Below are 23,085 nucleotides of genomic sequence, written 5' to 3'. Positions count from 1 at the left end.
GATCTTTCCGACAAGCAGAATCAGTGGGGAAGCCAGATTTCTTAACAACCTGATTACTAACTGATCGACTGCAGCGGTTCCCTTGACAACTGTGACAAGAAGAGTCGTAAAATGGGGCAAAACTCACTTAGCAAATATTTCAGTTTCAACAGCAATTTTGGGCTCAGCTGTGGTCGTAAGTCAAGGGCTACCTGTGTGCAGCTCCTGGTTTGCCCACTCCGCCTCTAAACTGCAAAGCTTGTTGGAAGGAGGACAATGGAATATTGGTTCATACAGAGACTCTGCGGGGAACCTCCCTGAGAGGGGAATCACCCAGCACCCCATCAAGCCAGCCACATTAAAGGACAGGGTGGGAGGAGGAGGTCAAAGGATGGATCTTGCAGAGACACAGCGGGATCCCTCCACCGGGAGAAGCAAGGGGGTCCTTGACTTACGACCACAGCTGGGACCGGGATTTCTGTTGCTAAGTAAGGGGGTCGTTAAGTGAGTCGGGCCTGATTTTACGACCTTTTGTGCCACAGCTGTTAAGCGAATCCATAACTGAGCCCCAAATTTATGTTGCTTGAGAAAATTGTTAACTGAGTTTTGCCTCATTTTGCGACCTTTCTTGCCACAGCTGTTAAGCGAATCTCTGCAGTTGTTAAGTTAGTCACACAGTTGTTAAGTGAATCTGGCTTCCCCCATGGACTTTGCTGGTCAGAAGGTCACAAAAGGGGATTGCGTGACCCGGGGACACAAGCCTCCGAATTTTGATCCCGTGACTGCGGGGATGCTGCAGCGGTCACAACTGCGAAAAATAGTCATAAGTCACATTTTCCGGTGCCATTGTAGCTTTAAATGATCCTTAAACAAACTGTTGTAAGTTGAGGATTACCTGTATTTATTAATGAACTTTATATGCATATACTTCTAATAAATAAAGCTTGTGTGCATCTCTCTCTCTCTCTGTCTATACAAAAAACTTCCAGTGCAGTCCTAGCTGGATCCCTGCTGCTTTTCCGAGTCCAACTCAGATGAGTTATGATGTTGATGGACATATTCCATCAACATTATGATGTTGATGGACAATTCAAGGCAGAAAGATCTGTTTATTTCTATTTTTTTCCCCAAAACCAATCAGCACAGGATTAACAGTAAGAACATTCATAATTTTAACCCAACTTGGAATTTTGCTGGAATGGCTGTTTTTCTTTCTCTGGAGCTGGAAATCAGCTGGGCCTGTTTTAAATGTTTTGTCCACAGGATTATCAGCAGGGAGATATGCCTCCTGCTGGAAGTTAAAAAGCACATGGTGCACTTTTTAAATTAAATTAAATACATGGTGTATTTAAGGAAGCAGTGAGAAGGGGGAGAGAGAGAGAGAGAGAGAGAGAGAGAGAGAGAGATTTAAAAAACACAATACTGGTTAAGGACTATTTTTTAGTACTGTCATAACTGGTACAGGGAAAGAAAGGAAAAAACTGGGAAGAGAGGGAGGAATTAAGGGAGGGAGGGAAGGAAGGAAGGAAGGAAGAAGGGAGGGAGGGAGGGCCTCCCCTGGCACTCATGTTATTACGCAAAAATAAAGAACAATAAACAAATCAAACGATTTATTCAAGAGGTGCTAATCCTGGAATTCTGCATCAGTAAAATAGAACAATTGGCCTTGAACACTTTGGCTAGCAATGTGCAAACTCCCAAACGTTGCAGAAGGCAGTCAACCATCTCCTTAAAGATCCAGCCCGGAAGAAGAAGCTCCGAAGCAGGTTTGACGGGAAACCTTTCCCAGGATCAGTCCTCCAAGTTACGGAAGGCGTTCTGCATCTCCTCATTCAGCTGGGCGTAGCAGGCCTTTATCTTGGCCTCGCCATCCTTTCCTGGATCCTACACAGAATACGGAATAACAGATTTGGAAGGGGCCTCAGAGGTCTTCTAGTCCAACCCCCTGCCCAAGCAAGAGACCCTCTTCTTTCTCTCTCTCTCTCTCTCTCTCTCTCTCTCTCTCTCTCTCTCTCTCCCATTCTGCCATTCTCACCATCATCTATGGTGATCTATCCAGCACCTATCCAGATCTATTTATCCATCAATCCATCCATCCATCACATTTATATGCCTCTCATCTTGTGATTTGATTAGCTTAGCTAATTAGATTAAGTACATCCCTGTTAATGTTTAGAACATCAAATCAGAGGGTTGGAAGGGACCTTTGAGGTCTTCCAGTCCAGCCCCTGCTCAAGCAGGAGACCTTATTGCATGCCAAATGGTTGTCCAGTCTCTTCTTCAAAACCTCGTGATGGAGCACCACCACTCTGAGAGAAAGGCTGATCTCTATCTATCTATCTATCTATCTATCTATCTATCTATCTATCTATCTACCCATCTCATAGAATCATAGGGAGGGGAGGGACTTTGGAGGTCTTCTAGTCCAACCCCCTGCCCAAGCAAGAGACCCTCTACCATCCTGTCCAATCTCTTGAAAACCTGCAGTGATGGAGCCCCCGCAACTTGTGAAGGCAAGTCTCTTGGTTTGGATGCAGGGGGAAATAAAAAAAAAAGGTCTTTTTAGTGTGCTGTTCAAATATTGCTGTGATTAATTATTCTCGCTGTCAGGAAATTCCCCCTTAGTTCTGGGTTGGACCTCTCCCAACCCCTCACCTGGAACTTCATGGAGCTGAGCTTGTACATGATGTCGGCCAGGTTCTCTCGTATGATGGCCCAGGTGATCTTGTGCTCAGATTGGGCTGTCGACTCCACGGCGTGGCGGGCCAGCTCATAAAAAGCGATCATGTTCTGCAGCATGCCCACTGTCTTGTAGAAAGGGCAGAACCTGAAGCAGCAAAGACCCAACAGATCCTAGCACACTCAGCCCACCTGGCCCTTCCTCGGAGAGCTGTGGGACACTCACTGCCCCCGGAACATCCTCCTCAGCTCTCCAGGAAGGGGGGGGAAATCAGATTTTTCTCTTGTATTGTTTTCCTACAGCAGTGTTTCCCAAACTTGACCATTTTAAGGCATGTGGACTTCAACTCCCAGAATTCCACAGCCAGCAATGCTGGCTTTGGAATTCTGGGAGTTGAAGTCCACATGCCTTAAAATGGTCAAGTTTGGGAAACACTGTCCTACAGAAAAGAGAAGGGGAAGAAAAATTCCAAGGGGGAGGGAGAGTAGATAGACCCTCTCAATTTATTAAAGATTATATACCTGGCCCACCAGGATGGGAAGCCAGGGAATTTTGGGGGTCCCATTGATCAGGGATGTCCATCTGTGGAGCCACCAAAAAGGGCCTTCTCAGTGGTGGCCCCTTCTCGGTGGAGCATCATTCCTCCAGAGGTTTGGAGGTGGCCTCCACCACGTCAGTTTCCCAAAAGGGCCTAAAGCTGCATTTTCGTCCGTGGTCCTGGGGACCCTGAATGCAGACGGCGCCGATAAAGTGGCTGATCTGACTGGGGGGGCTGCTGCCACGGCTGGAGGGGGGAGTTTCATAGAGTTTTACGCTGCGACTTTTGTTGTCAGGAACCTGAGGTCACCTGTTTGTGAACTGGGCAGCCATATACTGTACATTTGTTTCATAAATAGATACAGGTAGTCCTTGACTTACAACAGTTCGTTTAGTGACCATTTGTAGATACAATGGCACCGAAAAAACTGACTTACGACCATTTTTCACGTAATGACCATTACAGCATTCCCCAGGGTCACGTGATCAAAATTTTGGACACTTGGCAACTGGCATGTACTTATGACGGTCGGAGTGTCCCGGGGTCACGTGATCCCCTTTTGTGACTTTCTGACAAGCAACGTCAATGGGGAAGCCAGATTCACTTAGCAACCGTGTAACTAATTTAACAACTGCACTGATTCATTTAATAACTGGTACAAGGAAGATTGCAAAACGGGGCAAAATTCACTCAACAAATCTCTCACTTAGCAACAAAAATCCGGGGTTCAATTGTGGTCGTAAGTTGAGGACTACCCATCCGAACAATGACACACTGCCATGCAGTTGGTGGCTCGCTGCAGGGAGTGCCCCGGGGGCCCCGCAGACTTCACAAGCGTCCTTGAAGAGATCTGCCCTGTAAGGAAGGATGAGCTGTGAAGTTGTGAGGTTGTGAGCAGCCCTCGCATTACCTGTCGTAGGAAGAGTAGCCGTTTTGCTGCAAAAAGTCGTCTTTGATCAGCTTGGCCACCTCCAGGGTGATCTTGTCGGTTTCAGCCAGAGATGCCTGAACAATGCAAAATTGAAGAGAGGGTGTGTTTGTGTGGAAAGAGCACCGGAAGAAAGGAAGGCACAAGGGAAGGCAAACTTTGGGCTCTGTCTCAGGAAGGTTCACCTTCAGAAGAGAAAATTTGTAGCTTGGGGTGAAAGCTCTGGAGTCCTTGGTGCTCTCTGAGCTGGGTGGTTTTCTTGCAGACGTTTCAAAACCCAACTAGGTAACATCATCAGTGCTAGAAGGGAGGGGGCTTTGTGGAAAGGAGGAGGAGGAGGAGGAGGAGGAGGAGGAAGAGGAGGAAGAAGAAGAAGAAGAAGAAGAAGAAGAAGAAGAAGAAGAAGAAGAAGAAGAAGAAGAAGAAGAAGAAGAAGAAGAAGAAGAAGAAGAATAAGAAGAAGAAGAAGAAGAAGAAGAAGAAGAAGAAGAAGAAGAAGAAGAAGAAGAAGAAGAAGAAGAAGAAGAAGAAGAAGAAGAAGAAGAAGAAGAAGAAGAAGAAGAAGAAGTAGGGGACTGTGGGGTCCTTGGTGCTCTCTGAGCTTGGTGGTTTTCTTGCCGATGTTTCGTTACTCAACTAGGTAACATCAGCAGTGCTAGAAGGGAATGGGGATTGTAGGGAGGAGGAGGAGCAGCAGCAGCAGCAGCAGGAGCACCTAAAAATGTTGGTGGGATGGGGTTTTCTCCTTGGCGGTTCCTTGATTACAGTATTGTTTTCTCTTTATTTGTCTCCCGCTTAAGTAGGGGGTGGACTAGATAGAAGACCTCCAAGGTCCCTTTTACAGTATTCTATGATGGACACGCATCCTACCTTTCCCACCAGCTGGACAATCTCAGCCAGGTCCTCCTCCTCCTGCAGGATCTCCTTGGCCTTCGTCCGCAGGGAGATGAATTCCGGGAAGAGCCTCTCGTAGTGCTCGTCCAGGGCCCGCGTATATTTGCTGTAGCTGATCAGCCAGTTCACGGAGGGGAAATGCTTCCGCTGAGCTAGCTTCTTATCCAGGCCCCAGAAGACCTGGGTTTGGGGCAGAAAGGAAAATCTGACGCAAATATTATTTTATTTTATTATTATTTTATTTTATTATTATTTTATTTTATATTTTATTTTATTTATCATTTTATTTTATTTATCATTTTATTTTAATGTTATTGTTTATGTTATTTTATATTACATTATTTCATTTTGAAATTTTACACAGGAGCAGTGGTGGGGGCGCAGTGATTAAAGTGCAGTTATTGCAGGCTGACTCTGCCCACTGCCAGGAGTTCGATCCTGACCAGCTCAAGGTTGACTCAGCCTTTCATCCTTCCGAGGTCAGTAAAATGAGGACCCAGAGCGTTGAGGTGGGGGGCAACATGCTGACTGTAAGGACCCACCCCACTTTGCATCTTAAGAAGACAGAACTCTTGGAATATTTCTTCCAACAGGCAACCTTTATTAAGAGAAAATGGTTGCAGGCATTCTAGACAGGACTTGGGGTCCAAGCTCTCCCATTCAAGGTTTTAAGGGGTTCCCCAGTAGTCCCACCCAATCACCCCCTTCTTCCAGCGACAGTCTCAGGCATTACACTCCCACCCCCTTTTCCTTACTGCCGGCTGGATGGAGACTTCAGAGAAAACTACATGAAAGCCTTTGTTATGATAAGTCCTTTTGGTGCTACCAACATTCAATCCCTTTGAAGTTGTACCGAAGGAAGTGAGGGCCATAAAGCCCCTTTGTTCACACACACACCCCCATTCTTTTATGACAGAATCCAGAGAGGGCAGAAATGGGGTTTTCTATAATTGATAACTAGAGATGAAATATAATTGGATTCTGACACTGACCTTTGTAAACTGCTCAGAGAAGGCCGTAAAGTGCTATGGAGCAGTGTATAAGTAAGTCTAAATGCTATTTGTTATTATATGGCTGCCCAAATCATTCACAGTGACTTTGGACAGCTTACAAAAGTAAAACCCCAAATACAAAACCCTGATATACCCCCCCCCCCCCGGCGACAACCATCAAACCCGCCACTTGGTGGGCTCCGTATCCCGCTGGCTCCCAGGTCTGCTGGCAGAACCATGTTTTCAGAGCCTTCCAAAACAGAGTCAAGATGGGGGCCTGTCTTATCTCCACAAGGAGGATGTTCCACAGGGAGGGAACCACCATGGAGAAGTCCTTCTTCTGGGTCCCACCAGGAGGGCCTCCTAAAGGGAGATGACCCGTAACATCCCGTCTCCCCACTCTGGTGGGTGACTGGGAAAAGACGGTCTTTCAACCCTAACCTGGCCTTAAGCCATGGAGGCCTTTGAAGGCGACAAGCAGCATCTTGAATTGGACCCGGAAGCGAATCAGCAGCCAGCGCAGCTCCCGCAAGAGAGGTGACATGTGTGCAATTCTAGACTTGCAAAAAACCATGCGGGCCACTGCATTTTGAATTGATTGAAGCTTCCGGATACTCTCCAAGAGCAGCCCCATGTAGAGAGCATTGCAGCAGTCAAGACAGGAGGGCGTGGATTTGTTTGCTGTGGGATTGCTGGACCAGGAAAGGGGTTGGATGTTCCAGGGGGCGCTAAGGATGCGGAAGCAGTGAAACACTACTCACCTGGACAATCCCCAGGGTTGCAGAGGTCACTGGATCTGAGAAATCCCCGCCAGGAGGGGACACCCTACAAGAAACAGGCACACGAAAGCTGGTCAAATGCATAAATCTCGAATATTTGCACACCTCAGTTCAGCCAAAGGTGATTTCTCCTCCCACGAACAGCTGAAGTTGGTTTACAAAACTTTCCCGTCACTGGCAATCAATGTCTTGATGAAAACATTGACAGATTTCAACAAAGCCCGTGATTGGCTTGCAAAATAAAGAGATCTGATGTTAAAAGATCTTTAATGGCTCAGAAAGCTTTCCTATAGTATAAAGGCTGCTGTTACGTGGTTTTTGCACGGCCTCCCTCCAGCAAGAGACGGGAAAGAGAATCTGGCAACTTACGCGCCAACGATGCTGACGCTACCCTCTCGCTCGGGACTCCCCAGGCACTTGACCCGGCCGGCCCGTTCATAGAAGGACGCCAAGCGGGCGCCCAGGTAGGCCGGGTACCCACTATCTGCAAAGAAAAAGAGAGTTTTCATCTTTTGTGGCTTGGAAAAAAATGTGAAAGTTGAGAAGGGAATGAAGACGCAGAAAGATCCATTTCTTCTGAATGGGGTTCTCAACCTGGACGACTTTAAGACTGGTGGACTTTGACTCCCAGAATCCCCCACTGCATCTTGGAAACCTAATCAATGTTTCTCTATCTCAGCATTTTTAAGATATGTGGATTTCAATTCCCAGTATCCCCCATGTGTTCAAAGGGAAGGCCAGGAACTGGGTATATTTAGTCCAGGGGCCTCCAACCTTGGCAACTTTAAGGCTTGTGGACTTCAACTCCCAGAATTCCCTAGCCAGCATGGGGAATTAAAGTTGCCAAGTCTGGAGATCTCTGGTCTAGCTTTGAAAAGAAGGATTAGGAGTGATATGATAGCAGCCTTCCAATATTTGAGGGGCTGCCACAAAGAAGAGGGGGGTCAGGCTATTCTCCAAAGCACCAGAGGGCAGGACAAGAAGCAACATGTGGAAACTAATCAAGGAGAGAAGCAACCTGGGATTAAGGAAGAACTTCCTGACAGTTAGAACAATTAACCAGTGGAACAGCTTCCCTCCAGAAGTTGTGGGGGCTCCATCACTGGAGGTTTTCAACAAGAGACTGGACAGCCATTTGTCCATGATGGTATAAGGTCTGTTACCTGAGCAGGGGGTTGGACTAGATGACCTCCAAGGTCCCTCTCAACTTTCCTACTATGCCCAAATATCAGCCATTTTTGAGAAATATTGATTAAGAAATCAAAGAAAAGTAAGAAAAATCAACCTGCAGGCATTTCAGCCAAACGTCCAGAAATCTCGCGAAGGGCTTCCGCCCAGCGGGAGGTGGAATCGGCCATCATGCTAACGTGGTATCCCATGTCCCGGAAATATTCCGAAAGGGTGATTCCTGGGAGAAAAAAAGAGGAAGAAAGAAAGAAAGGAAGGAAGGAAGGAAGGAAGGAAGGAAGGAAGGAAGGAAGGAAGAAAGAAAGAAAGAAAGAAAGAAAGAAAGAAAGAAAGAAAGAAAGAAAGAAAGAAAGAAAGAAAGAAAGAAAGAAAGAAAGAAAGAAAGAAGGAAAGGATTACAGGAAGATTCCAAAACAAATTAAAGAGGTTTTGTTTGTCCCTTCCTATCTTTGTGTGGTAGTGATTTTATCAAAAGAGAAGTGTGTGCAAAACCTGGAAAGGGAGACCATTTGCTCACTTTGTGACATTGGCCGTCTTGACAGCAGCATCTGGCTATCCTTGGCTGAAAAAGTTATTAATATTAATCACCTGAAAATTTCAGAGTGATACAAATAGTCCTTGACATACAAACATTCACTTAATGACTGTTCATGGTTACAACAGCAGTGAAAAAAGTCACGACCGGTCCTCACACCTGCGACCGTCACAGCATGCCTTTCTTAATTTGGCTTTAGGGTTTAGCAGTGGGGCATCTGTGGGGTGCCAACTCTGATCCAAAGAGAATCTTTTAGCAAAAACAATGTGGTTCTTAATTCATTTAATTTTTAAATTATAAAAATTGCTTCGGAAGCCCTTATTGTGGCTGTGGTTCCGGAGGGGGAGAATGGGGGGGTGGCATGAAAAAGCTCCTCACCGGTGTAAATGGAGGCTTCCCGAGCAGCCACGGGCATGTTGGATGTATTGGCCACCAGCGAGGTCCTCTTCATGATGGTCTCCGTCTTCCCATCTACTTCCATGGTGAGCTAAGAGGTGAGAGCAGAATAATGGGAAATGGGGGAGAGATTGGGAAGGGGGGGGGAGTAAAGGAAGGTAGGGCAGGAGACATTTAACATTTCAGACAAGTGGCTGTCCAGTCTCTTCTTAAAGACATCCAGTGATGGAGCACCCACGATTTCTGGTTGCAAGCTGTTCCACTGGTTAATTGTCCTCACTGTTAGGAAGTTTCTCCTTAATTTCAGGTTGCTTTTCTCTTTGGTCAGTTTCCAACCATTGTTTCTCGTCCTGCCCTCTGGTACTTTGGAGAATAGTTTGACCCCCTCTGCCTTGTGGCAGCCCCTCAAATACTGGAACACTGCTATCATGTTGCCCCAATTTCTTCTTTTCTTTAGACTAGCCAAACCCAAATCCTGCAGCTGTTCTTCGTATGTTTTAGTCTCCAGATCTTGGATCATCTTAGTTGCTCTTCTCTGAACTTTTTCCAAGGTCTCAACATCTTTTTTTGTGATATGGTGACCAAAATTGGCTGCAATATTCCAGGTGTGGTCTCACTAGGGCTTTATAAAGCGGTACTAATATTTCACATCTCCCCCTTTCCTTCCAGATCATTATCCACCATTGCCATCAAGGAAAAGGGGGTCCTCCAGATCTTTGCACCCAGATGAAGAGCAACAGTGGTTCTGGCTGGTGTCCTTGCTATCCTCACCTCAGGAAAGTCCCTGAGCACCTCCGACATCTCGTTCCCGCGCTCTCCGCAGCCCACGTAGATGATGACATCGCTGTTGGAGTACTTGGACAGAGACTGGGAGATGACCGTCTTCCCACATCCAAAGGCACCCGGGATGGCTGTGGTGCCACCTTGGACACACCTGGAAGAGGAGGGCAGAAGGAGAGACCCCCCCCCTCCCAGTCAACTCGTCATGAGTGCCTCAGAGAGGTTTCAGCCGAAGTGATGAGACAAGGATTGAATTCACCCAACCATAAAGAACCAAGCACACCCTTGGACAAAGGAATTCAGTTTCTCCTGCAAATAGGATTAATTGGATAAACCGTGGTTAACTCAACCAGTGGGAAGTGGCCCTTCTGAGACAGTGGCTGAATTTCTAAGTGCTTCCTATGGTACAGGTTGTCCTTGACTTAAATCCATTCATTTAGTGACCGTTCAAATTACAACAGCACTGAAAAAAGGGACTTATGACCGTTTTTCACACTTACGACCGTTGCAGCATCCCCATGGTCATGTGATCAAAATTCAGATGCTTGCCAACTGGTTCATATTTATGACGGTTGCAGTGTCCCAGGGTCATGTTATCCCCTTTTGCGACCTTCCCTTCCCTTCCAGCTCTGCTCTACTCTACTCTACTCTACTCTACTCTATTCTATTCTCCTAACAACTAAACAACCCCAGTGAAACTGAATTGAAACTTAGGTTTGGTCAGTGATGACTCACTTAATGAATGCACCACTTAGTGACCGAAATTCCAGTCCCAATTGTGGTCATAAATTGAGGACTACTTGCATAACTTTAGAACAGTGGTTCTCAACCTGTGGGTCGGGACCCCATTTGGGGTCAAATGACCATTTCACGGGGGTCGCCAAACAAGGCTGTCCGCCATTTTTTCCCTTTCCTTTGGCCACGCCCCTGGCACCCGGTGATGTATAAGTGGTTGGGGGTCACCACAATATGGGGAACTGTATTATGGGGTCGCGACATTAGAGAGGTTGAGAACCACTGCTTTAGAATCTCTTGCAAATTTAGCAATCGGGGTTTGATTTGAAGTCATCCCTCGTGGAAGCCATGTCAGAAAAAGGATCTTGAAAAACGGGTGGGCAACTGTGGCCCCTTTATGACCTCTGGACTTCAACTCCCAGAAGTCCCAAGCCCAGTAGAGTTCAGAGTTGAAGCAGAGTTGAAGTCCGCAGGTCGTAAAGGGATCAGCAACCTTCCCTTTGAAGGTTGAAGTCCACCTGTCGAAGAGGGATCAGCAACCTTCCCTTTCTTACAAAAATGATGGCTTACGGAAAGAGCGCATCCAGGACCCTCTGGCCAGTAAGCAGGGGATGATTGGCCGGGAGCTTCTCGGAGACCGGACGGATCTGCCGGACGGGCCAGACTTGCATCATCGTCAATTTCTCCTTGACACCCTCGAAGTCAAGCTCCAACACCATGTCCTTTGGGGAGGAAGACAAGGAATTATGGGCAGGAAGTGTTTGCCATGGGTTCAAATCTTGTCTTGGCTCAACTCTCTGAGGAAGCTGACTTTCCTTGACTGATTCTGATTTTGTTCTTAGGACAGTGTTTTTCAATCTTGGCAAGTAGAAGATACGTGGACTTCAACGGCCAGAATTCTGGGAGCTGAAGTCCAACCATTGCCAGAGTCTGAGGTAGCGTTCTCCCAGATGGACGGGTGAAATCAATTTATAGAACATAGAATCATTCCGTCAATGCTTGGTAACATTGGATATTCTTGCTTTGACAATTGATGAAAATGCAACCATTTTCTCTATTCCTTTCACATGCTTTTTCTTGCTTTAGAAATTAGGTGGTAGTGGTGGAAAGCTCAACTAGCCATAACATAACACTGTGGTGGGAACCCAAGGACAAGCTGATAACGTTTTGGTGGGCTGTGTAGCTAAGGAGAAAGCCCCCGCTTTAAGCTAATTGGGGAATGTGATTTATGACAGTTTATTGGGGGTGGGAATTGCACTTTGTTACTTTGTTATCAGGGGGAAGGGAATCTAGTTTTTGGGTTCAACTATGTCGTACCGATACTTTGTTTCCCGAATAAAAGATTCTTTAAGGAAAACAATGCCTTGAAGTTCTTTTGAAGGATTTCATCTATCGGAACCATGATACACACAGTTAGAAGATCTTCTACTCCAACCCTTTGCTCACGCAGGACACCTTATACCATTCCAGACTAGTGGTTGTTCAGGCTCTTCTTAAAAACCTCCGGTGATGAAGCACCCACAACTTCTGGAGACAAGTCGTTCCATTGGTTAATTGTTCTCACTATCAGGGAGTTCCAGGTTGCTTCTCTTCTTGATGAGTTTCTATCCATTATTTTTTGCTTTCTGGTGCTTTGGAAAATAAGTTAACCCCCTCTTCTTTGGAGCAGCCCCTCAAATATCAGAAGAGTGCTATCATGTCACCCCTAATCCTTCTTTTCATTAAACTAGACATACCCAGTTCCTGCAGCTGTTCTTCATGTGTTTTAACCTACACACACACACACACGAACACAATCGTCTTTGTTGCTCTTTTCTGCACTCTTTCTAGAATCTCAGTAACTAGTAACATATTTTATATCATGGTGACCGAACCGGACACAGTATTCTAAGTGTGATTTGACCAGTGCAGCATAAAACGGTCCTATCAGCGCCCTATTTTCTGGCAATTTCTGTCAAGGTAATGATTTAAAAGCTAACCAGCTGATGTAATGTGAGATGTATGATGTAATTTTGGGAATGACTCAGCAGGATCTGTGTCCCTTTAAGAGCCAGCAAGGTCTGTGTCTCTTTAAGAGCCTTTGTATAAAAGGAAGGCTCTGCTGTGTGTTCTCTTTCTTCTGTTTTCCTGCTGTAACTGCTGTGTGTTGGAGACTACTGGATTAACAAGTGTATGTATATTGTTCCTTGTGTATGATATTGTAGATAGTGTAAGATAAACCACCATTTATTATAGACCATTGTTTATGTGTTTGCTCCTGGGTTATCTCAGTGCAATAAGGCTATGCATGCTCTGACACATCTCGTCCCTTTGCATCTGGGGCTGAACGATCCCTTTGCAGAGACACCACTTACCGAAATGTCGTAGTTGCCAGCTGGGGCAATGTGAGTGACGGTGCCACGGCTTCGGGGTGGCACCATGATCATATGCTTGATGAGGGAATTTTCATGCACCATCCCATAAATGTCCCCTCCAGTTAAATGGCTCCCAACCTGCAAAGAAAAGGACCGCTGCTTTAAACAATTTTGATGCTCTGGAGATGTGGCTATCCATTTTTCTACGAATGGGAGAAAGTGCTGACCTTCTCCATTTATAATTTCTTTTTTTGCAAATTTCCATTCCTCTTTCCAGGTTCTAAGAAGCCAATTACAGACAGTCCTTATGACCACAACTGAGCCCAAAATTTATTTTGTTAAGTGAGTTGTGCTCCATTTTATGACCTTTCTTGCCACAGTTGTTAAGCGAATCACTGCAGTTTTAAGTTAGTAACACGGTTGTTGAGTGATTCTGGCTTTCCCATTGACTTTGCTTGTCAGAAGGTTCCAAAAGGTGATTATTACATGACCCCGGGACACTGCAGCCGTCAGAGTCACGAGTCAATTGTCAAGAGTCTGAATTTTGACCATGGGAATGCTGCAACAATTGTAAGTGTGAAAAATGGTCCTACAACATTTTTTTCAGTGCTGTTGTAACTTCAAATGGTCACTAAATGAACTGTCGAGGACTACCTGTGTAGTCTGACTTCCGCAGTTCACTTCCCCTGAATTAGATCTGAGGCCACCCTTTCCAAGTAGCGTCCACCTGGATGGAGCATCACCAACTGACCCTTCCCTGCACCGCTGTTTGTCTCTTACCCGAATGTTGGAACCCGGCTTAAAGTCCCACTTCAGGTCCCGGGATAAAGCGGAGATGTTGATTCCCCTGGGAATGTAGATGCTCTTGGTGAGCTCCGTGATGTCCTTCAGAGGGCGCTGGATCCCGTCAAAGATGGACCCCATGATCCCAGGCCCAAGAACCACGGAGAGCGGCTTCCCCGTTCGCAGCACAGGGTCCCCCACGCAAACCCCCGCTACAGGGATAGCTCAGGAAAAAAGAGGGGTGCACAGCAGGGAAAAAAGAGAAGGAAGGTACAGTCTCTGGTAGGGGAACGAGGCATTTTGGGCTGGGGAAAGTCACATCCTGGCTTAATCCTGGCTTAAACCCTGTCTACGGAGATTGTCTTAGCAAGCAAGAGCAGAAAGCTGAGATGCATGAGGGCTTCCATCTTTCCTGAAGTTTTGAGGTTAGGTTTCGACAATTAGATTGACTTGGCTGTTATAGAAATGGTTTGAATTTACTAGAAATGTAAAGCAAAGAAGGTTGTAACTTTCCCTGTGTTCTACTACACTGAAAAAAGTCAGAAATCAGAACTTTTTTCTTTTTCTTTATCTTTGCACCTTCACCTTTTGTTATCCTCCATCTTTCTTGACTTTTGCTTCTCTTTGTACTTTATCTTGTAATAAACATTAATAAAATGCTCTTTTCATTTGGGTGAGGAATGTTAAATTTACACAAGCCCAAAATTTACGGGAAAATTTCTATAAAATGTTTTATAGATGGCACCTTGATCCACAAAAAATGTCTCGTATGTATTCAAACTTGCAACCTAAATGGAGATGTGGTTGCTTGGATGCCACTTATTATCATATCTGGTGGTCATGTAAAAGCATAAAAGCTTTTTGGATTAAGATATGGTGGAATATACAAAGAATTTTCAAAAGAAGAATAAAATTTATTCCACAATTGTTTTTGTTGGGTATTGTCTCTGATTGTGACAACAAAGAAATTATTTTAATATTAAACTTAATCACAGCGGCAAGGTTGTTAATAGGACAGTATTGGAAGAAGGAATTTTTGCCTACTTTGCAGGAATGGTTTCTTAAAGTTTCTTACCTATCTGAAATGGCAAAAATTTCGGCTTTTTTGAAAGATCAATCGCAAGAGAAGTATCTCTTGTTGTGGAAAAGATGGATAAATTTTATACAATATAGGTATGATATTAGAAAATATCATTTAGCTTTTGAATAATTTATATTTAAAGTTTAAGATATTATTTAGAAGTGTAGAATAGTTTAGTTTTTCTCTCTTTTTTTCCTTTTATTATTTTTTTTATTTTCTTTCTTTTCTTCTTTTTCTCTTTCTGTTTTTTTTTATACACAATAGAGTTAATGTATTTAACAATTTGCTCATTGGATATAATCATATTTGTTTGTGGTTTATTTGAGTTTATAAGCTTTTTCTAGTACGTTTTAGTTAACTCTGTATCTAGCTCTGGGAAGAATGGGGGAGGGTTTTGGGGAGGGTTGGGAGGGATTGGGAAAGGGGTTTTTATTGTAAAATTGTAAAAAAATTATAATAATTAAAAAAAAAAGAGGATTTCCATCTCGTTTCTGGCATGTAACAAATGAACTCTTGAAAACCTCCAGGGATGGAGCACCTACAACTCTACCTACTGCGAGAAGGAGAGAGACCCTGGAAATGAAGAGTTAGCAAATGGGACAAGGGAAATGGGATGCCCCCAGAAGGATACAGGTCTCCTCGTACACTTGGACGGTGGCCAGATCGCCATCCAGCCGGATTATCTCGCCCACCAATTCAAAGTGGCCAACACGGACCAGCTCATACATCGCTGCCCCCGCCATCTTGCAGGCAATCACCACTGTTGGGAAATTTTTAAAAAAGTATTTTTAGCGGAGGAAAAAAAATGCTTGAGTAAGCTGCAGAAGAGAAAAAAGTCTATTGGAGACAGGATAATCTTACTAGTGTTTCTCAATCTTGACCACTTGAAGATGGGTGGACTTCAACTCCCAGAATTCCCCAGCCAGCATAGATAGCTGGAGAATTCTGGGAGTTGAAGCCCACCCATCTTCAAGTGGCCAAGGTTGAGAAACACAGACTTTTGCCAACATCTAAATAGGGATATCTACACTTCAGCCTCCACCTTCATCGGGTTGACTTTCATCCAACATTCAAAACTCAGCAATAAATTAGCAGTCGCTATTAGAAATACAGACTATCCCAACCATGCTTGAGGAATTCTGCCAAGATTTTATTTTAAACCAGTGATTCTCAACCTTTTTAATGCCGCAACCCCCAACCAGTCGTAAGTCGAGGACTACTCAACTGGTGCAGCACCGTTTGCAGAATGGGACTTTTGGCGGGCTCAGCAGGGCAGAGACAGCCTGGACAATTCCTATTGGCTTTTGAAAGCCAATAGAATTAGACTCTATTCAAGAGAGGCTATTCTATGGGCTTTCAAAAGCCAATAGAATAAAAGGGAGTAGCACAGCTAAGGAAAAGGGGGAAAAAAATGGCGGACTGTGTTGTTTGGCGACCCCCGTGAAATGGTCATTTGACCCCAAATGGGGTCCCGACACACAGGTTGAGAACCGCTGTTTTAAACAGTTTAAAGGTCCAAGGAGTGTAGTGACGTCCTTCATTTTCTTTAAAAAAAAAAAACTACATAAAGAATTTCAGCTACTCGCCTGTTGACATTCATGCAAAATCTTAGAGCATCATCCTTCTCATATGGAATCTCTGTTTATCCACCAGGATTGTTTGTTAGATTTATATTTCATCTTAATTTCTCCAAAAACCTCTTATATAGTATTCTTATATAAAGTTCCTTGGATTTTAGATTTGAAGGTTGGCAACCCAGCACCCAAATTGAGAGGGAGATCCAAAGGCCGCTAGGTGGCACTCAGGAGCCTCTGTTCTTTTTTTTTGAAAAGAAATAAAAATTAAGAAAAGTTCTAAGTTTTCTTTGATAGCCAATTCTTACCCAGTCTCTACATTAAATTTGTACTCTTTGCAGTTTAAAAATACTGGTAAAACTTGTGGAAGGGAAGCAGCTTAACAATACGCAAAATCACACACAAAATTGCCTTGCATCTTTTTTTAATTGCACCTTGTTGTGAATTTTTGAAAAAGCACAGCAGAGCAAAAACGCGCACCAGAAACAGTTCCTGCCCCGATGCCATGGTTGTCCTGAAGCACACCAGCTAATTATAGGTAGTCCTTATGACTTATGAAATTCTGGGACCAGAATTTCCGTTACTGAGCAAGGCGGTTGTTAAGTGGGTCCTGCCTGATTTTACGATCTTTTTTTTTTTGCCAGCTGTTAAGCAGATCCAGTTAATAGCTGCAGTGATTCACTTAACAACTGAATTAAGCCGAGGTGGCGCAGCAGTTCGAGTGCAGTACTGCAGGCCACTTTAGCTGACTGTGTTCAGCAGGTCAGCGGTTCAAATCTCACCGGCTCAAGGTTGACTCAGCCTTCCATCCTTCCGGGGTTAGGTAAAATGAGGACCCAGATTGTTGGGGGCAATGTAAATATATATATATATACATTGCTTACTGGTGTACACCGCTTAGAGAGTGCTTGCACTTAAAAGCGGTATATAAGTCTCATAAATAAATAAATAAATTGTGGCAAAAAAAGGTCATAAAATCAGGTGGGACCCACTTAACAACCGCTTTGCTTAGCAACCGAAATGTGACTGTGAAGTGAAACCAGCTTGCTCCATGGACTTTGCTTCTTGGAAGACAGCCAGGAAGATCCCAAAGGATGACCACGTGACCCTGGGATGCCGGACTTTCATCCCTTGACTGTGCGGATGGCTACAATGGCTGGAGGTGTTAGGACGGGTCATAAGTCACTTATTTCAATATCATTGTAACTTTGAACAGTCCACTAAACAAATGGTTGTAGGTCAAGGACTTACTTTAAAACAGTGGTTCTCAACCTTTTTAATGCCGCGACTCCCAACCGGTCGTAAGTCAAGGACTACTCAACCGGTCGTAAGTCGAGGACTACTCAACTGGTGCAGCACCGTTTGCAGAATGGGACTTTTGGCGGGCTCAGCAGGGCAGAGACAGCCTGGACAATTCCTATTGGCTTTGGAAAGCCAATAGAATTAGACTCTATTCAAGAGAGTCTATTCTATTGGCTTTCAAAAGCCAAGAGAATAAAAGGGAGTAGCACAGCTAAGGAAAAGGGGGGGGGGAATGGCGGAGTGTGTTGTTTGGCGACCACCGTGAAATGGTCGTTCGACCCCAAATGGGGTCCCGACCCTCAGGTTGAGAACCGCTGCTTTAAAATATTAAATACCCTTCACGCGGAAAGTGTGAAGAATCGAATCATGATGACTTTGAGTCTTAGAGGGAACAAACCGGATGACTTAATGTGTTGCATAATCCACCCATGATGGTTTATGAGCCACTGCTTAATGGCTTCATGTGTTAGGTGAAATCTAAATTATGATTTAGCGCTGGGTTCTCCAAAAACTCCTTCTCCCTTACTATATATTCTATGTAGCCATCCTCTAAACCAGTGGGTTTTCTATTAAAAAAGAATCTGAAACTAATCCAAAAGATTTCTATTCCCTGCAGGAAAAAAAAAAACCTGCCCTGAATTAGGAGAACTTTTGAGAAAAATTCAAGCTTTCTGACAGGATGTTATAACTCATGCCAGAGATTAGATTAAACAGCCTCATTGCAATTTTTATGAGAATGTCATTTAAGGTCAGTTTAACTTTGAGACCCTGCTGTAACCTTAAAGGACAGGATAAGAAATGCAGATGAAATAAGCAGGTAATAAAAAATTAGAATGTCGAACAGACTCCTAGGACAGGAAGAGACCTCAGAGGTCTTCTAGTCCAACCCCCTGCTCAAGTAGGAGACCTCACTGCATCCTGGACAAATGGCTGTCCAGTCTTTTCTTGAAAATCTCCAGTGATGGAGCATCCGCAACCTTTGGAGGGAAGCCGTTCCACTGGTTGATTGTCTTCACTGTCAGGAAATTTCTCCTTAATTCTCTCCTTGATAATTGAGGAGTCTTTGGTGCTCTCCGAGTTTGGTGGTTTTCTTGCAGACATTTCATTACCCAAATGAGATAACATCATTGACTAGCACTGATGATGTTATCTAGTCTGGAAGAAGACCACCAAGCTCAGAGAGCACCAGTGACCCCAAAGTCATTGTCGTTGTCCTCCTCCCTACAAACCCCACGCCCCTTTATGTTTCATGATCCAACTGGTTCAATGTTGTGATGTCATGAAACATCTGCAAGAAAATAGCCAAGCTCAAAGAGCATTGAGGACACCTGTCAGAATCCAATTATATTTCATCTCTAGTTATCAAATATAGAAAACCCCAATTCTGCCTTCTCTGGATTCTGCCATACGAGGAAGGGAAGGGGGTGAACAAAGGGGCTTTATGGCCCTCACTTCTTTCAGTATACTTCAAAGGAAGTGAATGTGCGTATTGCAAAAGAACTAACCATAAGAATGGGGCCATTTCCTTTCATGTAGTTTCTTTGAAGTCTCCATCCAGCTGGGCAGTAAGGAAAAGGGGGTGGAAGTGTAATGCCCGAGACTGTCGCTGAAAGAGGGGGTTGATTGGGTGGGGCTACTGGGGAACCCCTTAAAACCTTGAATTGGAGAGCTTGGACCCCAAGTCCTGTCTAGAACGCCTGCAACCATCTTCTCTTAATAAAGGATGCCTGTTGGAAGAATTATTCCAAGAGTTCTGTCTTCTTAAGATGCAAAGTGGGGTGGGTCCTTACAACACCTCAAGTTTCCATCCACTGTTTCTGGTCCTGTCCTCAGTGCTTTTCAGAATAGGTCAACCTCCTCTTCTCTGTGACAGCCCCTCAAGCACTGGAAGACAGCTATCATGTTATCCCTAGTCCTACTCATTCCTCATTCTCACTCCCCATTTTTCTCTGCAGACAGTTAAAATGGATACTTTAGCTTCTTCGGTTCTCAGCCAACCTACCAGGCCCAGAGACGCCATGGACAAATCCCAATTCGCTCTCCTTTTCGGCATCTCCAATCTTGGGAAGCTCGGAGAATTCCATAGCTCTTGCCGGTCAATTAAAGCAGCCGGATCCCAGTTCTACAGCAACCACAAGCTCTGTGTCACAGAGGGCGAAAAATCACCAGATATAAAATAAGTCAATGAAAACAGCAGGACATATTTTAAAAAAACCAAACCCTTCTCACTCTTCTTTCAAGTGAAGGGACCAAGCTCCCTGAAGGACTCCTAATTTGTGATTTGAGTGGCCAAATTTTGGAGCCTCTGAGCCTGAGAAGATCACGGACCTCAGAGGTCTTCTAGTCCCACCCCTTGTTCAAGGCAGGAAACCTTATACCATTCTGGTCAAATGGCTGTCCAATCTCTTCACAAAAACTTCCAGTGATGGAGCATCCATAAAATCTGAAGGCAAACCGTTCCACTGATTAATTGTTCTTACTGTCAGGAAATTTCTCATTAGTTCTAGGTTAGTTCTTTCCTTGATTAGTTTCCATCTATTGCTCCTTGTCCTGCCTTTTCAGATGATTTGGAGAATAGGTTGGCCCCGTCTTCCCTGTGGCAGTCCCTCAAACACTGGAAGACTGCTATCATGTCACCCTTAAACCTTCTCTTAATTAGACTAGACAATACCCAATTCTTGCAACTGTACTTCATATATTTTAGCTTCCAGTCCCTTAATCATCTTTGTTGCTCTTCTCTGCACTCTTCCTAGGGTCTCAACATTTTTCTTATATGGTGGTGACCAAAATTGGACACAGCACATCGTCCTGAGTCTGGTGAGTGCATAAAAAATGGAATTATAGGAAATAGCCATTAAAGTTTAAGTCAAGCTCATCTTACCATTGAGAAGGTGGAAATTTTTCTAGGAGTTGGCACCACCTGCTCAGTATACACTTTCCTTTCCTCCGTCAGGCAAGTAGGGTGGGATGCCTGCTCTGTCTTCAGCAGGAAACAGAGGGGTTCTGATGGAGGAGTAAACCTGGAGTAAGAGACTTGCTGATCCCTCCAAGCTAGTTCTAACCTGAATGGGCACCCAGGATCTGGAAGGGGATGGAGGGCACTGGAAGAGAGAGACACAGTCAAGCTTTCTTGGCAACAGAAAACCACTCCCTGTGTGTGTAGTGTCAACAACCTGGCCTCCTATGACATACTCCACAGCAGCAGAAACTCTGACCTTCAAATCTTCCCCATTAAAGGAGCTTTTTCCTACACCTGTTTGTGCAAGAGAAATAACATTTCTGCATGCAGGTATTTCAAGCAAAGGAGAGGATACAGAATACAGAATGCAAAATAACAGATTTGAAGGGATCTTGGAGGTCTTCTAATCCAACCCCCACATAGAGCAGGAGAGTCTAAACCAGGGGTCTTCAAACTCGGCCCTTTTATGACTCGTGGACTTCAACTCCCAGAATTCCTCAGCCAGGCATGTTGGCTGAGGAATTCTGGGAGTTGAAGTCCACGAGTCATAAAGGGCCAAGTTTGAAGGCCCCTGGTCTAAACCATTCTGGACAAATGGCTGTCAAATCTCTTCCTCCTAGCTTGCTGAACCCAGTTCAATAATTAATTTATTTTGGGGTTTGCACAAGATCCTGAACTGTAATCTAATAACCAACAAGATTGTCACAGCACGATGAAGGTGTACATATGAGAACCTGATCAAAGTTAATCCTTCTAATCTTCAAAAGCTAAATTAAAGTTTCATATATTTTTTTATTCAAAGAAAAAGCCCAAGTGGAAAGAAAGCTAGATAAGTTCTTTTCTTTAAGATTGGAATTATTTTATTGTTATAGAAATCACCAGAGATTTTCAAAAATAGATTGGACAACCATTTGACTAGATTTGTATGAGATTTCCTGCCTTGGGAAGGGGTTGGACTAGATGATCTCCAAGGCCCCTTCCACATATAGGATTCAGTTATTCTAAATGGCTTGAAATGTTCAGAAATATAAAGCAAAAAGTTTAGGCTGCCATTCTTCTTTTTATTTTACTGCACTGAAAAAAAGTCAGAAGTCAGTATTTTTTCCCCCATTCTTTTTCTCTCTCTTTGCACCCTTTTTTCTCTCTTTTCACTGTTTGTACTTGTATTTTATTCTACAACACACTTTAATAAAACATGGGGGGGAAATAACCATAAGGGACGATTTCAGCCAGAGGCAGCTTTTTCTAGTATTGTAAGATAGGAGAGTGTCAAATCTGGCAGAGAATATCTATTCAAGGTGACTCTTAAACCTCCACTGTTTATGGAGACTGTATTAGAGCAAACAGAAATCCAGTTTCTTCCTACTTACAAATGGGATTTTATTTTATTTTATATTATTTTATTTGTGTGTGTGTGTTTTAGCTGGCATCTGTCCTGAAGCCATTTTAGCCACAGGATGAAAGAAAGAAGCTGGTTTCTGAGCAGCTTTGCATATTTGTGCATTTGCCTATTTTGTAAAAGGATGGAAAAATAATAAATGAGATGCAGATTAGAGTACAAACCAGGGAAGAAATGAGATCCTCACTTTGCAACCGCACAGGATTTTATTGGCATTTCATCCTCTAGAAGACACAAGCAGAGGAAGGTTTAATATTTAGCATTCTGACACCTTTATGATATGTTTAATATAAATACACCAAGAGCACCACAGTAAAACCCATCAGTCAACAACAGTTTCCCACTTCTGCTCTACTTTCTGTTTTGAAGCTTGGCAACTGTAAGGTGGGTGGACTTCAACTCCCAGAATTCCCCAGTCAGCATGATTTAATTGTATGGATTTCAACTCCCATAATTTCTTAACCAACATGATTTAAGATGGGTGGACTTCAGCTCCCATAATTCACCAGCCAGCATATTTTAAGATAGGTGCACTTCAGTTCCCTGAATTCCCCAGCCGACCATGTCAGCTGGGGAATTCTGGGAGTTGAAGTCCACCCGTCTTAAAGCTGCTGAGGCTAAGAAATACTGCTGTCATTTGTGTCTCAAAGCAAAACTAGGAGGGGAAAAAAACCTCCCCACATGCTCAGAGACACAGGACAGCCCCCCTCTCAGCTTCTACACACCCACAACTGGAAGACCAACACATTTTGCACGAAGGCTTCCTAATTAACTGATCGGGGCCCGTTTTCCATGGGGAAAAAAAAGAGAAGGGCTCAAAATGAACCCTTGGCACCTCCAGAAAAAAAAATAAAAACAGAGGCCTGCAAAAAAAACCCAGCCATTCTGCCTTGGAGGACTTCAATCTAAAAAACCTCTCTGCACATGCCCAGAGACTCCCAGATCATCAAGACAAGAGGTTCCCCCCCCCCTCCCATCAGCTTGGCTCCCTGCATGGCTATTTTTGCCAGTGATCTGCCAGGTCTCTGCAGTGGCATTAAAGCAGCTGTACCCCTTGGACTGCAATCCCCATACTCCCCCGCCCCTGGGCCGGAGGGGGGGGGGCTGAGGTCCATATCCCTGAAAGCAAAGATTGGAGCCAGACAGTGAGGCTCCCCCCTCCCAATCCTTGCAGCCTGCCCCACCCAGCCCAGGCCTCCACTGCCTGCC

The 23,085-nt window shown here is 44.4% G+C and overlaps 1 protein-coding gene across 9 annotated transcripts; it reads right to left on the bottom strand.

Moving 5' to 3' along the window:
• Positions 1-1,574: 1,574 nt before the first annotated feature.
• On the bottom strand, positions 1,575-23,077 carry LOC120315511 (V-type proton ATPase catalytic subunit A-like). Of its 9 annotated transcripts, none has more exons than XR_005558704.1 (17): positions 22,928-23,062; positions 22,041-22,100; positions 20,400-20,619; positions 19,521-19,658; positions 15,274-15,402; positions 13,559-13,773; positions 12,779-12,916; positions 10,995-11,146; positions 9,681-9,843; positions 8,892-9,000; positions 8,076-8,198; positions 7,160-7,274; positions 6,773-6,836; positions 4,996-5,199; positions 4,108-4,202; positions 2,635-2,783; positions 1,575-1,863 (listed from the first exon to the last, which is right to left on the bottom strand). XR_005558704.1 is itself a non-coding variant. In XM_039359950.1 (17 exons), the coding sequence occupies exons 4-17, from the start codon at positions 19,600-19,602 to the stop codon at positions 1,771-1,773; spliced, it is 1,854 nt and encodes a 617-aa protein (XP_039215884.1). In that variant the 5' UTR covers positions 19,603-19,658; positions 20,400-20,619; positions 22,041-22,100; positions 23,061-23,077; the 3' UTR covers positions 1,575-1,770. The 9 variants fall into 9 exon arrangements, 8 of the variants coding, with proteins under 8 accessions (XP_039215884.1, XP_039215881.1, XP_039215885.1 ...); XM_039359950.1 differs by having other exon boundaries at positions 2,635-2,806; positions 23,061-23,077; XM_039359947.1 differs by having other exon boundaries at positions 2,635-2,806; positions 22,928-23,055.
• Positions 23,078-23,085: the final 8 nt, after the last annotated feature.

This window comes from Crotalus tigris, unplaced genomic scaffold, assembly GCF_016545835.1.
Source record: "Crotalus tigris isolate CLP2741 ecotype Arizona unplaced genomic scaffold, ASM1654583v1 scf7180000019143.106728444:792265, whole genome shotgun sequence".
Taxonomy (NCBI): Eukaryota; Metazoa; Chordata; class Lepidosauria; order Squamata; family Viperidae; genus Crotalus; species Crotalus tigris.
Note: the sequence above shows the minus strand (reverse complement) of the source record. Positions and strands in the feature narration are given on the sequence as shown.